Below are 16,442 nucleotides of genomic sequence, written 5' to 3' on the forward strand. Positions count from 1 at the left end.
AATCAACATTTTCATATAATTACATATTAATTTCACATATTAAAAGTAGTGATTCAATGCACACAGGTCACAAAAGCTTTTTTTTCTATTCTAAACCCCTGCGGTTTGGTGGGATGTGTCTCTGACAAACATTTTCAGGTACAGCGGTTAGTTTGAAATAAAAGTTTGTTTAACAGTGGAAATTGAGTCTAACATTATTTAAATTTTATTCACACACAAAACATTAATGGTGAACATGTTTGACTTTAAAATGATTCTCTTTTTGGTGAGTCTTGGTGATCAGCCCCTATTAAACAATAAATAAAATAAGACATCTTTTTTATATACATAGTTTAGTAGCCTACTATTCTTTTTGGCAGAATTTATCATTATAATCAACTTAATTATTTTCTGGATTTTGTATCCCTGATGTAGTCCAGCATGAGAAACTCACTAGAGTATTAACAAAATTTATGATAAATGCTTAAAAATGACAGTGCTGTGTTATTTTGTTGAAATGTAGTTTTTAAAATAAAAAAGTATTACATCGAACTATATAATTGACCGGGGAAGAAAGTCCCTGGATGCTGGAGATGGTGCTGTAGCAGCGACTGTGGCAGCTAGAGATGCCTCCATGCCACTGTGAGATGCTGATGCTGCATTTTGTGCCAGCCCCTGCTGTCCTCAGTGAATGTTTATTTTTACCCCATGTGTGAGGTCATACCACGTATAAGAGATAAATCATGGTTTATGCAATGTGAGCTATATGGAAGAATGAGTGTTGCACTTTTCTCTATTGATTTCATTGCACTGCAGAATATGCTTAATTAATTTGTTAGTATATTTATTAGCTAAAGCAGAATGTTAACAGACACCAAAACACAATGTTGTACTTAAATATTACAAAAATAAGAATATGCTAAACATACATCCAGAATACCCCACATAAAAAGAATTACAATAAAAAAATATACTTAAAATGTACATATATAGTAGCATAAAGGATATCACCATATTTACTTCATTAATTTCCCTTGTTTGATAATCTTTTTAATAACCATTATACATTATAGAAGGTATTTTCTTGTCCAAAAGACAGTTTTAATAACAAGGTTCTATAAAAATAGTCACCACATCTCTTAATGCAAACTATATAACTGCATTGATGAAGGGTAGCAAAATAAAACACAACAATGCTTACATGTTTGGACGTAATGTCAGAGAAATGAAATGAAACAGTAGTCATCCCTCACTGATAATGCCACACAGTAAATTTTAAATTTGAAAGTGCAAATTTTTTCTTATCTTCTTTGCTTTTCTATCCACACTAAAACAGCATTTTTGAGATTTTTGCCACAGGTGATCCTTAAGGTGTGATTTGCTGAATCTTCTTCACTGTAATCTTAATGTTTTGATTAAAGTTAGCCTGGATGAATCTGGAAAACTGAAAGTAAATAAAAAAAATATATATAAACATACTGGAACAACAGATTTTACCTTATGCATAGCTTTATTATGAACATACACTATATGGCCAAATGTTTGTGGACACCTGACCATTACAACCATGTAAGGTCTTCCACTAAATGTCAAACCATGTTCTAATGGACCTTACTTTGTGGATAGGGCATTGTCTTGCTAGAACTGGTTTGAGCTAGCCCTGTTAGTTTCAGTAAGGTAAAACTGTAATGCTACAGTGTTTAAAGGCACCTTATATAATTGTGTGATTCCAGCTTTGTGGCAAAAGTTTAAAAGACCCACATATGATTGTGACGGTTAGCTGTTGGCAAACTTTTGGACATATAATCATATGGTATCATAATCATATGTTAGTTATATAAGGAATAAAACAAGATTGGCTATGCGGCTGTAGTAAAATAATTCACATCAGAGTGGTGTGATACAACTTGGCACAAAGTATCCTGAAGTGTTTTATGTCTTTTATTCAACAGTGATTTGAATTTCAAAATTACATTACAGCAGCTATAATCACATATTTGTTGTCAAAAAACAAATAAATATATAAAAGTAACACTTATGAGAGGAGACTCCAGCTTTGTAAGGGTCAGTATGATTTCTGCCACTGGAGACGTTTTAGGACAGAATGATTATTTAGAGCTGTTATAATGTAGATCGGAACAGGAACTCTTGTGAACTAGTGTATAAACAGAAGTATAATGTTTTGAAGTATAGCAAAAGCATGGCCTTACCTCATCTATATAGGCTATGATTTTTTCATTGCTTAGTTCAGTGACAGATAGCATCCTAACTACTGCTTGAGCAAATGCAGTAGAGCCTAGAGAAATCAAAACAGATAAACAAAAGTTATTTTTAATAACAAGACATTATGCATCCATCTAAAATATAATAAAAAAATGTAAACAATATCAAGGGTTAAACATCGTACTTGAAGGTGAAGCTGTTGGTGGTTGAATTGTTTGGGGAGAGGTGGATTTTTTGGTGGTTGTAGGAAGAGTTATAGTGCTTTTGCTGGTTGTTATCGAAGGAATTGTAGTTGTTTTTGTAGAGGTGGTTGTTATAATTGTTGTAGAAGAAGCTGTGTCTGTTTTTGCAAAGGTGCTTGTGATGTTTATTGAAAGATGTGAAGATGTTTTTGTAGAGATGGTTGTGGTGTTGGTTGTTGTTGGTCCAGCGGTAGTGGTTGTTGTATTTGGAAAAGATGCTAGTGATGTTGCAGAGTTTGTGGTTGTGTTGATTGTTTTTGGAGGAGTTGAAAGTCCTTTTGTAAAGGTGGTTATATTTATTAACATGGGACCAATGGTGGTAGATATATTTGGAGGAGTTGTTGTTGGAGAAATAGCTGCTGGAAAAATGGTTGCTGCTGTAATTGTTGTTGTTGGACTGCTGGTTTTTAGGTTTATGGCTGTTGTTCCTGGAGCTGCAGATACTGAGGGTTGGGCTGTAGATGTTACAAATAGAGATGGTGGGGTGGTCATACTTGAGGGAAATGTGGTTGTGTTGGTTTGTGAAGTGGTATTTACAGGAGATGCGGATGTTAGTGTGGTAGTTGTGTTGGTTGTTGGTATTGTGGATGTTGTTGGAAGGGTGATAGGGGTGGTGTGAAGAATTGTTGGAGGAGCTGTAGAAGTACTTGTCATTAATTGGGCTGCTGGATTTGAGAGAAATGATGAAGTTGTATTGCTTGTTGAAGATGTGGCTGTTGAAGGACTTGTGGTAATTATTGTGCTTGTATTTGGAGTATTTGCTATGGTGGATGTATTGGAAGAGACATTTGATGTAAATATATCTGTGCTGGTTGCAGCTGTAATTGTTGTTGTTGAACTGCTGGGTTTTAGGTTTATGACTGTTGTTCCTGGAGCTGCAGTTACTGAGGGCTGAGCTGTAGATGTTACAAATAGAGATGGTGGGGTGGTTATACTTGAGGGAAATGTGGTTGTGTTGGTTTGTGAAGTGGTATTTACAGGAGATGTGGAGGTTTGTGTGTTAGTTGTATTGGTTGTTGGTATTGTAGATGCTGTTGGAAGGGTGGTAGGGGTGGTGTGAACATTTGTTGGAGGAGCTGTAGAAGTACTTGTCATTAATTGGGCTGCTGGACTTGAGAGAAAAGATGAAGTTGTGTTGCTTGTTGAAGATGTGGCTGTTGAAGGACTTGTGGTAATTATTGTGCTTGTATTTGGAGTATTTGCTATGGTGGATGTATTGGAAGAGACATTTGATGTAAATATATCTGTGCTGGTTGCAGCTGTAATTGTTGTTGTTGAACTGCTGGGTTTTAGGTTTATGGCTGTTGTTCCTGGAGCTGCAGTTACTGAGGGTTGAGCTGTAGATGTTACAAATAGAGATGGTGGGGTGGTTATACTTGAGGAAAATGTGGTTGTGTTGGTTTGTGAAGTGGTATTTACAGGAGATGTGGAGGTTTGTGTGTTAGTTGTATTGGTTGTTGGTATTGTAGATGCTGTTGGAAGGGTGGTAGGGGTAGTGTGAACATTTGTTGGAGGAGTTGTAGAAGTACTTGTCATTAATTGGGCTGCTGGATTTGAGAGAAAAGATGAAGTTGTGTTGCTTGTTGAAGATGTGGCTGTTGAAGGACTTGTGGTAATTATTGTGCTTGTATTTGGAGTATTTGCTATGGTGGATGTATTGGAAGAGACATTTGATGTAAATATATCTGTGCTGGTTGCAGCTGTAATTGTTGTTGTTGAACTGCTGGGTTTTAGGTTTATGGCTGTTGTTCCTGGAGCTGCAGATACTGAGGGTTGGGCTGTAGATGTTACAAATAGAGATGGTGGGGTGGTCATACTTGAGGGAAATGTGGTTGTGTTGGTTTGTGAAGTGGTATTTACAGGAGATGCGGATGTTAGTGTGGTAGTTGTGTTGGTTGTTGGTATTGTGGATGTTGTTGGAAGGGTGATAGGGGTGGTGTGAAGAATTGTTGGAGGAGCTGTAGAAGTACTTGTCATTAATTGGGCTGCTGGATTTGAGAGAAATGATGAAGTTGTATTGCTTGTTGAAGATCTGGCTGTTGAAGGACTTGTGGTAATTATTGTGCTTGTATTTGGAATATTTGCTATGGTGGATGTATTGGAAGAGACATTTGATGTAAATATATCTGTGCTGGTTGCAGCTGTAATTGTTGTTGTTGAACTGCTGGGTTTTAGGTTTATGACTGTTGTTCCTGGAGCTGCAGTTACTGAGGGCTGAGCTGTAGATGTTACAAATAGAGATGGTGGGGTGGTTATACTTGAGGGAAATGTGGTTGTGTTGGTTTGTGAAGTGGTATTTACAGGAGATGTGGAGGTTTGTGTGTTAGTTGTATTGGTTGTTGGTATTGTAGATGCTGTTGGAAGGGTGGTAGGGGTGGTGTGAACATTTGTTGGAGGAGCTGTAGAAGTACTTGTCATTAATTGGGCTGCTGGATTTGAGAGAAAAGATGAAGTTGTGTTGCTTGTTGAAGATGTGGCTGTTGAAGGACTTGTGGTAATTATTGTGCTTGTATTTGGAGTATTTGCTATGGTGGATGTATTGGAAGAGACATTTGATGTAAATATATCTGTGCTGGTTGCAGCTGTAATTGTTGTTGTTGAACTGCTGGGTTTTAGGTTTATGGCTGTTGTTCCTGGAGCTGCAGTTACTGAGGGTTGAGCTGTAGATGTTACAAATAGAGATGGTGGGGTGGTTATACTTGAGGAAAATGTGGTTGTGTTGGTTTGTGAAGTGGTATTTACAGGAGATGTGGAGGTTTGTGTGTTAGTTGTATTGGTTGTTGGTATTGTAGATGCTGTTGGAAGGGTGGTAGGGGTGGTGTGAACATTTGTTGGAGGAGCTGTAGAAGTACTTGTCATTAATTGGGCTGCTGGACTTGAGAGAAAAGATGAAGTTGTGTTGCTTGTTGAAGATGTGGCTGTTGAAGGACTTGTGGCAATTATTGTGCTTGTATTTGGAGTATTTGCTATGGTGGATGTATTGGAAGAGACATTTGATATAAATGTATCTGTGCTGGTTGCTCCTGTAATTGTAGTTGTTGTACTGCTGATTTTTTGGGTTATGGCTGTTGTTGATGAGGTTTCTGGAGCTTCAGATATTAATGAGAGAACTGTTGATGATTCTCGTGAAGTGGATGGTACTGTAACTGAAGATGTTGATGAGGTTTCTGGAGCTTCAGATGTGGATGACTGATCTGTAAATGATTCTGGTGAATTATATGGTGCAGTAACTGATGGTGTCAATGAGGTTTCTGGAGTTTCAGATATGGATGACTGATCTGTAGATGATGCTGGTGAAGTAGATGGTACTGTAACTGATGGTGTTGATGAGGTTTCTGGAACTTCAGATGTTAATGAGTGATATATAGATGATCCTGGGGAAGTATATGATAATGTAAAAGTTTTGGTTGATGCTTCTGGAGATTCAGATGTTGATGAGGTTTCTGGAGCTTCTGATGTGGATGACTGATCTGTAGATGATTCTGGTGAAGTAGATGGTGCTGTAACCGATGGTGTCAATGAAGTTTCTGGAGCTTCAGTTGTGGATGACTGATCTGTAGATGATGCTGGTGAAGTAGATGGTACTGTAACTGATGGTGTTGAGGTTTCTGGAGCTTCTGATGTGGATGACTGATCTGTAGATGATTCTGGTGAAGTAGATGGTGCTGTAACTGATGGTGTCAGTGAGGTTTCTGGGGCTTCAGATGTGGATGACTGATCTGTAAATGATGCTTGTGAAGTAGATGGTGCTGTAACTGATAGCGTTGATGAGCTTTCTGTAGCTTCAGATGTTAATGAGAGAACTGTTGATGATTCTGGTGAAGTAGATTGTACTGTAATTGATGGTGTTGATGAGGTTTCTGGAACTTCAGATGTTAATGAGAGATATGTAGATGATTCTGGGGAAGTATATGATAATATAATAGTTTTGCTTGATGCTTCTGGAGATTCAGATGTTGATGAGGTTTCTGGAGCTTCTGATGTGGATGACTGATCTGTAGATGCTGTTGGTGAAGTAGATGGTGCTGTAACTGATAGTGTTGATGAGCTTTCTGGAGCTTCAGATGTTAATGAGAGAACTGTTGATGATTCTGGTGAAGTAGATGGTACTGTAACTGATGGTGCTGATGAGGTTTCTGGAGCGTCAGATGTTAATGAGAGATATGTAGATGATTCTGGGGAAGTATATGATAATGTAATAGTTTTGGTTGATGCTTCTGGAGATTCAGATGTTGATGAGGTTTCAGAAGCTTCAGATATGGATGACTGATCTGTAGATGATTCTGGTGAAGTAGATGGCTCTGTAACTGATGGTGTCAATGTGGTTTCTGGAGCTTCATATGTGGATGACTGATCTGTAGATGATTTTCTGGAAGTAGATGGTGCAGTAACTGATGGTGTCAATGAGGTTTCTGGAGCTTCAGATGTGGATGACTGATCTGTAGATGATGCTGGTGAAGTAGATGGTACTGTAACTGATGGTGTTGATGAGGTTTCTGGAGCGTCAGATGTTAATGAGAGATATGTAGATGATTCTGGGGAAGTATATGATAATGTAATAGTTTTGGTTGATGCTTCTGGAGATTCAGATGTTGAGGTTTCTGGAGCTTCTGATGTGGATGACTGATCTGTAGATGATTCTGGTGAAGTCGATGGTGCTGTAACTGATGGTGTCAATGAGGTTTCTGGAGCTTCAGATGTGGATGACTGATCTGTAGATGATTCTGGTGAAGTAGATGGTGCAGTAACTGATGGTGTCAATAAGATTTCTGGAGCATCAGATGTGGATGACTGATCTGTAGATGCTGTTGGTGAAGTATATGATAATATAATAGTTTTGGTTGATGCTTCTGGAGATTCAGATGTTGATGAGGTTTCTGGAGCTTCTGATGTGGATGACTGATCTGTAGATGCTGTTGGTGAAGTAGATGGTGCTGTAACTGATAGTGTTGATGAGCTTTCTGAAGCTTCAGATGTTAATGAGAGAACTGTTGATGATTCTGGGGAAGTATATGAGGTTGAGGCTTCTGGAGATTCAGATGTTGATGAGATTTCTGGAGCTTCTGATGTGGATGACTGATCTGTTGATGATTCAGGTGAAGTAGATTGTGCTGTAATTGATGGTGTTGATGAGGTTTCTGGAACTTCAGATGTTAATGAGAGAACTGCTGATGATTCTGGTGAAGTAGATTGTACTGTAACTGATGGTGTTGATGAGGTTTCTGGAGCGTCAGATGTTAATGAGAGATATGTAGATGATTCTGGGGAAGTATATGATAATGTAGTAGTTTTGGTTGATGCTTCTGGAGATTCAGATGTTGAGGTATCTGGAGCTTCTGATGTGGATGACTGATCTGTAGATGATTCTGGTGAAGTAGATGGTGCTGTAACTGATGGTGTCAATGAGATTTCTGGAGCTTCTGATGTGGATGACTGATCTGTAGATGCTGTTGGTGAAGTAGATGGTGCTGTAACTGATAGTGTTGATGAGCTTTCTGGAGCTTCAGATGTTAATGAGAGAACTGTTGATGATTCTGGTGAAGTAGATGGTACTGTAACTGATGGTGTTAATGAGGTTTCTGGAGCGTCAGATGTTAATGAGAGATATGTAGATGATTCTGGGGAAGTATATGATAATGTAATAGTTTTGGTTGATGCTTCTGGAGATTCAGATGTTGATGAGGTTTCAGAAGCTTCAGATATGGATGACTGATCTGTAGATGATTCTGGTGAAGTAGATGGCTCTGTAACTGATGGTGTCAATGTGGTTTCTGGAGCTTCAGATGTGAATGACTGATCTGTAGATGATTCTCTGGAAGTAGATGGTGCAGTAACTGATGGTGTCAATGAGATTTCTGGAGCTTCTGATGTGGATGACTGATCTGTAGATGCTGTTGGTGAAGTAGATGGTGCTGTAACTGATAGTGTTGATGAGCTTTCTGAAGCTTCAGATGTTAATGAGAGAACTGTTGATGATTCTGGGGAAGTATATGAGGTTGAGGCTTCTGGAGATTCAGATGTTGATGAGATTTCTGGAGCTTCTGATGTGGATGACTGATCTGTTGATGATTCAGGTGAAGTAGATTGTGCTGTAATTGATGGTGTTGATGAGGTTTCTGGAACTTCAGATGTTAATGAGAGAACTGCTGATGATTCTGGTGAAGTAGATTGTACTGTAACTGATGGTGTTGATGAGGTTTCTGGAGCGTCAGATGTTAATGAGAGATATGTAGATGATTCTGGGGAAGTATATGATAATGTAGTAGTTTTGGTTGATGCTTCTGGAGATTCAGATGTTGAGGTATCTGGAGCTTCTGATGTGGATGACTGATCTGTAGATGATTCTGGTGAAGTAGATGGTGCTGTAACTGATGGTGTCAATGAGATTTCTGGAGCTTCTGATGTGGATGACTGATCTGTAGATGCTGTTGGTGAAGTAGATGGTGCTGTAACTGATAGTGTTGATGAGCTTTCTGGAGCTTCAGATGTTAATGAGAGAACTGTTGATGATTCTGGTGAAGTAGATGGTACTGTAACTGATGGTGTTAATGAGGTTTCTGGAGCGTCAGATGTTAATGAGAGATATGTAGATGATTCTGGGGAAGTATATGATAATGTAATAGTTTTGGTTGATGCTTCTGGAGATTCAGATGTTGATGAGGTTTCAGAAGCTTCAGATATGGATGACTGATCTGTAGATGATTCTGGTGAAGTAGATGGCTCTGTAACTGATGGTGTCAATGTGGTTTCTGGAGCTTCAGATGTGAATGACTGATCTGTAGATGATTCTCTGGAAGTAGATGGTGCAGTAACTGATGGTGTCAATGAGGTTTCTGGAGCTTCAGATGTGGATGACTGATCTGTAGATGATGCTGGTGAAGTAGATGGTACTGTAACTGATGGTGTTGATGAGGTTTCTGGAGCGTCAGATGTTAATGAGAGATATGTAGATGATTCTGGGGAAGTATATGATAATGTAATAGTTTTGGTTGATGCTTCTGGAGATTCAGATGTTGAGGTTTCTGGAGCTTCTGATGTGGATGACTGATCTGTAGTTGATTCTGGTGAAGTCGATGGTGCTGTAACTGATGGTGTCAATGAGGTTTCTGGAGCTTCAGATGTGGATGACTGATCTGTAGATGATTCTGGTGAAGTAGATGGTGCAGTAACTGATGGTGTCAATAAGATTTCTGGAGCATCAGATGTGGATGACTGATCTGTAGATGCTGTTGGTGAAGTATATGATAATATAATAGTTTTGGTTGATGCTTCTGGAGATTCAGATGTTGATGAGGTTTCTGGAGCTTCTGATGTGGATGACTGATCTGTAGATGATTCTGGTGAAGTAGATGGTGCTGTAACTGATGGTGTCAATGAGATTTCTGGAGCTTCTGATGTGGATGACTGATCTGTAGATGCTGTTGGTGAAGTAGATGGTGCTGTAACTGATGGTGTCAATGAGATTTCTGGAGCTTCTGATGTGGATGACTGATCTGTAGATGCTGTTGGTGAAGTAGATGGTGCTGTAACTGATAGTGTTGATGAGCTTTCTGAAGCTTCAGATGTTAATGAGAGAACTGTTGATGATTCTGGGGAAGTATATGAGGTTGAGGCTTCTGGAGATTCAGATGTTGATGAGGTTTCTGGAGCTTCTGATGTGGATGACTGATCTGTAAATGATCCTAGTGAAGTAGATGATGCAGAAACTGATGGTATCAATGAGGTTTCTGGAGCTTCTGATGTGGATGACTGATCTGTAGATGATTCTAGTGAAGTAGATGATGCAGAAACTGATGGTGTAAATGAGGTTTCTGGAGCTTCAGATGTGGATGACTGATCTGTAGATGATGCTGGTGAAGTAGATGGTGCTGTAACTGATAGTGTCGAGGTTTCTGGAGCTTCAGATGTTAATGAGAGAACTGTTGATGATTCTGGTGAAGTAGATGGTACTGTAACTGATGGTGTTGATGCTTCTGGAGATTCAGATGTTGAGGTTTCTGGAGCTTCTGATGTGGATGACTGATCTGTAGATGATTCTGGTGAAGTAGATGGTGCTGTAACTGATGGTGTCAATGAGGTTTCTGGAGCTTCAGATGTGGATGACTGATCTGTAGATGATTCTGGTGAAGTAGATGGTGCTGTAACTGATGGTGTCAATGAGGTTTCTGGAGCTTCAGATGTGGATGACTGATCTGTAGATGATTCTGGTGAAGTAGATGGTGCAGTAACTGATGGTGTCAATAAGATTTCTGGAGCATCAGATGTGGATGACTGATCTGTAGATGCTGTTGGTGAAGTATATGATAATATAATAGTTTTGGTTGATGCTTCTGGAGATTCAGATGTTGATGAAGTTTCTGGAGCTTCTGATGTGGATGACTGATCTGTAGATGATTCTGGTGAAGTAGATGGTGCTGTAACTGATGGTGTCAATGAGATCTCTGGAGCTTCTGATGTGGATGACTGATCTGTAGATGCTGTTGGTGAAGTAGATGGTGCTGTAACTGATAGTGTTGATGAGCTTTCTGAAGCTTCAGATGTTAATGAGAGAACTGTTGATTCTGGGGAAGTATATGAGGTTGAGGCTTCTGGAGATTCAGATGTTGATGAGGTTTCTGGAGCTTCTGATGTGGATGACTGATCTGTAAATGATTCTAGTGAAGTAGATGATGCAGAAACTGATGGTGTCAATGTGGTTTCTGGAGCTTCTGATGTGGATGACTGATCTGTAGATGATTCTAGTGAAGTAGATGATGCAGAAACTGATGGTGTCAATGAGGTTTCTGGAGCTTCAGATGTTAATGAGTGAACTGTTGATGATTCTGGTGAAGTAGATGGTGCTGTAACTGATGGTGTTGAGGTTTCTGGAGCTTCAGATATTAATGAGAGATATGTAAATGATTCTGGGGACATATATGATAATGTAATGGTGTTGGTTGATACTTCTGGAGATTCAGTTGTTGAGAAATCTGTAGATGAAGTAAATTATGTTTTCTATAACAGTATTTTACTGTATTTCCATAAAACAGTACCATGCTATATCATTTACAGACTGGCTGTAAATATATAGAAGTTTTCTTTTGTGCTTCATCAGTAATTCAGTATCATATTGTAGTGACATTGCATTCTGGGATTGGTGTTTTTTGTGGTCATTTTAAATTCTAGACGTTTCTTTTTTTTTTTTTTTACTTCTTTCTTGGGTTTAATGTGATCTTTATAACAGATGCTTGTGCCTGTAATCAAATTTGATTTCATCACTGGGACTTTTCTTAATTAAACCTAGAAATAAATATTGAGTTTTCAAGTCTTTTTTCCCCCAAACATTAGTTTCCCTGTGATGCAGTATAAATGGATAAGGCAATGTGAGAAGAGGGAGAAAAAAATCATCTAATGATGTGTCTATGACAAATGTAAATGGATTTTGGAGCGTGAGAAGACAGATAAATAATTGTTCATCTGAGTATTAATATGGTGAGACAATATTCAACAATTTTTGTATTTTGATTCCACAAATGGATTGACCTTAGAACAGTAAACGTTTCACTGTTTTTCTTAGTCCTCCTTTCATTCTGTTCTCAACTCTTTAACCAGTAACTTTGATATTTCACATTATATGGCAAACGTTACCACAAATTGAGTACAACATAAGATGTGCTCAATTTTGATTAGTATCATTTTTTTTCTCTTTTAGTTTCTGTCATTTATATTTCTACATTCTCAGTTCAGTTTTTGAAGAATCATTGTATTGTTAATTGTTAAATGTTAATTACACTTTAAAAGTTTTAATAGAAAAATACTGACAAAAGCAGTTTTCTTCTCTGCTTTAAAAATTGTTTAAAAAGCCCATTCAGGAGTCTGTTCTTTTCCATTTCCTATTACCACTACTATTATGAAAAATAACAAAAAAAATATTTTATCATATAATTATTTAATGACCAGTAATTCAATCTATAATTAAAGAAATCAGTATTACCCTGTAAATATACAGTGGATTAAAGTGTAATATAAAGTGTAATATGTAAAATTATGTTACAGTCAGATACTGTAAGATATTTGGTAATTGCAGCACTATACAGTTAATGATGATTATAATAGTGGTCTTGTGAAAATTATTATAGTAGTGGTCTTATGAAAACCCAGTCAATATTGTACTGTAAATTTACAGTGAAAGGTTTAACAGTGTACATTTGCCTTGCTGGTTTGGTGCATACTTTGTTTTTGACTTTTTTCCATAAGTGAACTGCTCCTTTAAGGCTTTGATTCAGGTTTAGGATTTTGAGCTTGTGTTTATATATTCAACACTTCCAGCACAGTCACTGAAAAGCCATGAAGGACAAATTGTACTGATTCTGAGAATATAAACTCACATTGTTATGAAAAACCTAATAGTTATTTGCTTCTATATTTTTTTAAAACAAAATCTGCTTTAAGATAAATCTGCTTTGTTAAAATAAAAGAAATTTGAGAATTGAAGTATGTCATACATACATATACAGTATTCAGACAGGTAGAATAATATTAGATTGATATCTGTTTTCTCTTATTATTTTTTAAAAAACAGTCACTTGTGTATGAGACACTAAAAGTATGTCAGTGTCTAATAATTTGTCAATATCTCAGATATTTAAAAAAAAGCCATCTTACCTGTTGTAGTCTGTCCTTTAATCATTATAACACATCCTATGACCATTGTAAATTTAAGCATCTTGCCGTACAGTGATATAAAAGCAGCTTTCGGCATGACAATCCTCAAACAAAGTTTTTCCAAATAAACTGTGTTGTATTCAGCTGTTTGGGTGAATAAACTAAGGATTGACAGTTGACAGTATGGTTATTGTAGAATTCTGACTCCACCTCCACCCTCATATACTTAGAGGAAGAACAGGTTCTCAGGGAAATGCCATTCTGTTTCCTAAATAAAATTTAGGTCCATGTTAAATGTGATATTGTAGCTCATTTTAGACTTTATTCTTTTAAACAGTGTAATGTGTCTTTACATTTGTTACTACACTTAATGGAAAAACATGAAATACATTGAATAAGCTTGTATTTAAATATTTGTAATGTTTTTTTAGTGATTTTGGTGCTAATTTGTCACTTGATACTGTGATTCAATTAATCCCATGAGAGGTTAGCAGTTGCGTGCTGCTCTGATGTCACGGGGACATTTTGTTATTGTTATGGCTAGTTCAGCTATAATAATGTCTTACAGGAGAAAAAATTTTACTCATCACAAACAAAAGGGACAATGGTCAGCCTTTGATGTTACTTCTAAAAACAGAACTTGTTTTTACTCACAATTTTCCATCAAATTTACGTGGAATCCAGTGAAGTACTGTAGACTTTGGTGTAAAAGAATGCAGTGCAGTTATAAGACTTTGAGTTACAGCAGAAACTTGGCTTGACTAGTTAACAGTCTATAATATGATGAACACAATACTGTTGATGATGATATTAGCATGAAAGCTGAAGCTTTGGAAACTGTTTGATTAGAGTGTACAGATTTATTTATGGGAATTTATGGAGTTGATTGTTAAGGTGACACTTGTTGGATCTTCTTTACTGTAATCGTAAATGTTCCAGCAACCTTATCCTGGATGAGTTGGGGAAACTGAAATGAAAAGAAATCAGAAATGCCCTTTTTCATATTTATAATAAAGAAATTGTTAATTCATATTTGGGTTATTTGAATAACTGAACAAAAAATTTTGTCTTATGTATTGCCATAACACTGAACATACTATATGAATAACACACCACAGGTTGTGCTGTTAAAGGACAACAATTCACATGGGGATGGTGTGATAATACCTGAAGTGAATTCCTGAAGCATAGGATAGGATAGAATTTTTCTATCCTCCTATATTTTTTACCATACAAATCACTAATGGGCATTATGCTCTGAGGAGATTTGTGACAGCTTTGTAACATTTACTGTTTTCTTGCATGACACATGTCTTCTGTTTCTTCAGCTTCTATAATATTCAGACAATAATAACAGGAACTAACTTGATTCATGGATGTTCCACAAAATTAATGTAAATCCAAATGGATAAAAATGATAAAGTTTCATATATTAATAGATTTTAAAATGTAAATGTTTGCAGATTATAGTGGTATGATAGGGAAAACACTTCAGGATGTATTGTTATATGAAAATAATTCATTCAAGTCACATCACAATTTTGCCACCCTGTACTGAATTGTTTTCTTATAACAGCACACCAAGATTTATTCTTAATTATCTTTAATGCAACTGATATAAAAGTCACACAAATCTACATAAATTTGGATTGTAGCAGTGTGGCCTTACCTTTTCTATATAGATGATGATTTCATCATTGCTTAGTTTAGTGACACACTGCATCCTAACCACTGCTTGAGCAAATGCTGTAAAATGTAGAGAAATCAAATAGAATAACAGAACAGTTATTTTTTATAGTAATAATAATAATAATAAAAAACACTTTATACAAATTCAAAGACTGAAATGTAACACAATGCCAAGAGTTAGTGTAAGATATACAATACCAGTTGATAGTGGAGCTGTCTTGGGGTGAAAACTGATAGTTGGTCGTGAAGTGGTGAATTTGTTAGTGGTTATTTTTGATGGAATTTTTGAAGAAGCTGTTGTTGGAGAAATGGTTGTGGTGGTGGTTGTTGGAGAGGTAGCTTTTGTTCTTGCAGAGGTGTTTGTGATGGTTGTTGGTGGTGGGCCAGTGGTTGTGTTTGTTGTATTTGAAGGAGTTATTGGTGTTGCAGGGGTGGTGGCTTGGCTGGTCACTGTTGTAGATGTAGATGTTTTTGGAGAGATTGTTATGTTTCTTGCCATTGTTGGACTAATATTTGTAGACTTCAGAGGAGTTGCCAGAGAGTTTGTTGTGCTGGTTGTTGTTGATTTTGGTGCAGAGGTTTTTGCAATAGGTGTGCTGGTTGCTGTAGAAGATGTATTAATTTTTGGAGATGTGGTTATGATCTTTATGTCCCTTGGTGGACTACTGATTTTGGTGCTGGTTGCTGTATTTGGAGGAGTTATTGTTGTTGGAGAAATAGCTGTCATAGTTGGACCAATGATTGTGTTTGTTGCTGTGGGGTATGGATGAGTTTGTGTTCTTGCAGAGATGACTGTTCTAGTTATACTTGCAGAAGAGTTTGTTGGAGAAATGGTTGTGCTGGTTGTGTGATATATTGCTGGTATTGCTGGAGAAGTTGCAAAACTAATTGTTCTGGTTTGGTCTGATGGAGTTGTTAAAAAATATGATGGCATATCTATAGATGATGATTGTGAAGCTGCTGAAAGTGTACTTGTTAACTGTAGTGATATATAATCTGAGGGCAAATCTGGAGATGATAAAGTATGCTGTGATACTTCAGGGGTCTGTGTAGCAGGCAAAAATGATGACGATAATGAAGGACTTGTAAATATTGTAGTTGATTCTTGTGAAGATCTAGGTCTAGTTGTTGATTGCTGGTCTTCAGTGGTTATCAATTTTATTGCTGTAGATGTCAAAGGCAAATCTGTAGAAGATTTTGGAAAGATGGATTCTTCAACTGATGTTGAAGTTGCTCGAGCTTCAGATGGTGATATTGATAAAGATTCTGGAGCTTCAGATGTTGATGATTTGTCTGTAGATAATTTGGGGAAAGTAAATGGTGTTGCATTTAACAATGGTGTTAAGCCTTCTGAAGATTCTAAATCTGATTGCTCTGTTAACAGGTCTGGGAAGGTAGAGAGTGATGATGTAAATGGTTGGGTTATTGAATGTCCTGGAGAGTCAGGTTTGGAGTAATCTTTGGATGAATCTGGAAAAGTAGATGGTGTTGCTGTGATAGGTTGTGTTATTGAAGGTCCTGGAGATTCACGTTTTAAGTGGTCTGAAAATGATTCTGTGGAAATAGATGGTGATGCCTTATCCAATGGTTTTGCTGATGTTTTGGGAGATTCACTTGTTGACTGATTTCTAAATAGTTCTGGGGAAGTAAAGGGTAATGTTACAA

The 16,442-nt window shown here is 37.2% G+C and overlaps 1 protein-coding gene across 2 annotated transcripts; it reads right to left on the reverse strand.

The window, feature by feature from the left end:
• LOC131360097 (mucin-2-like) lies at positions 1-13,229 on the reverse strand. 2 transcript variants are annotated; one of them, XM_058400181.1, is made up of 4 exons: positions 13,089-13,229; positions 2,387-11,314; positions 2,190-2,275; positions 1-1,423 (listed from the first exon to the last, which is right to left on the reverse strand). In XM_058400181.1, the coding sequence occupies exons 1-4, from the start codon at positions 13,183-13,185 to the stop codon at positions 1,346-1,348; spliced, it is 9,189 nt and encodes a 3,062-aa protein (XP_058256164.1). In that variant the 5' UTR covers positions 13,186-13,229; the 3' UTR covers positions 1-1,345. The 2 variants fall into 2 exon arrangements, with proteins under 2 accessions (XP_058256164.1, XP_058256163.1); XM_058400180.1 differs by having other exon boundaries at positions 2-1,423; positions 2,387-11,413.
• Between the last annotated feature and the right edge of the window lie 3,213 nt (positions 13,230-16,442).

The sequence above is a fragment of the Hemibagrus wyckioides genome, linkage group LG10 (genome assembly GCF_019097595.1).
Source record: "Hemibagrus wyckioides isolate EC202008001 linkage group LG10, SWU_Hwy_1.0, whole genome shotgun sequence".
Classification (NCBI taxonomy): Eukaryota; Metazoa; Chordata; class Actinopteri; order Siluriformes; family Bagridae; genus Hemibagrus; species Hemibagrus wyckioides.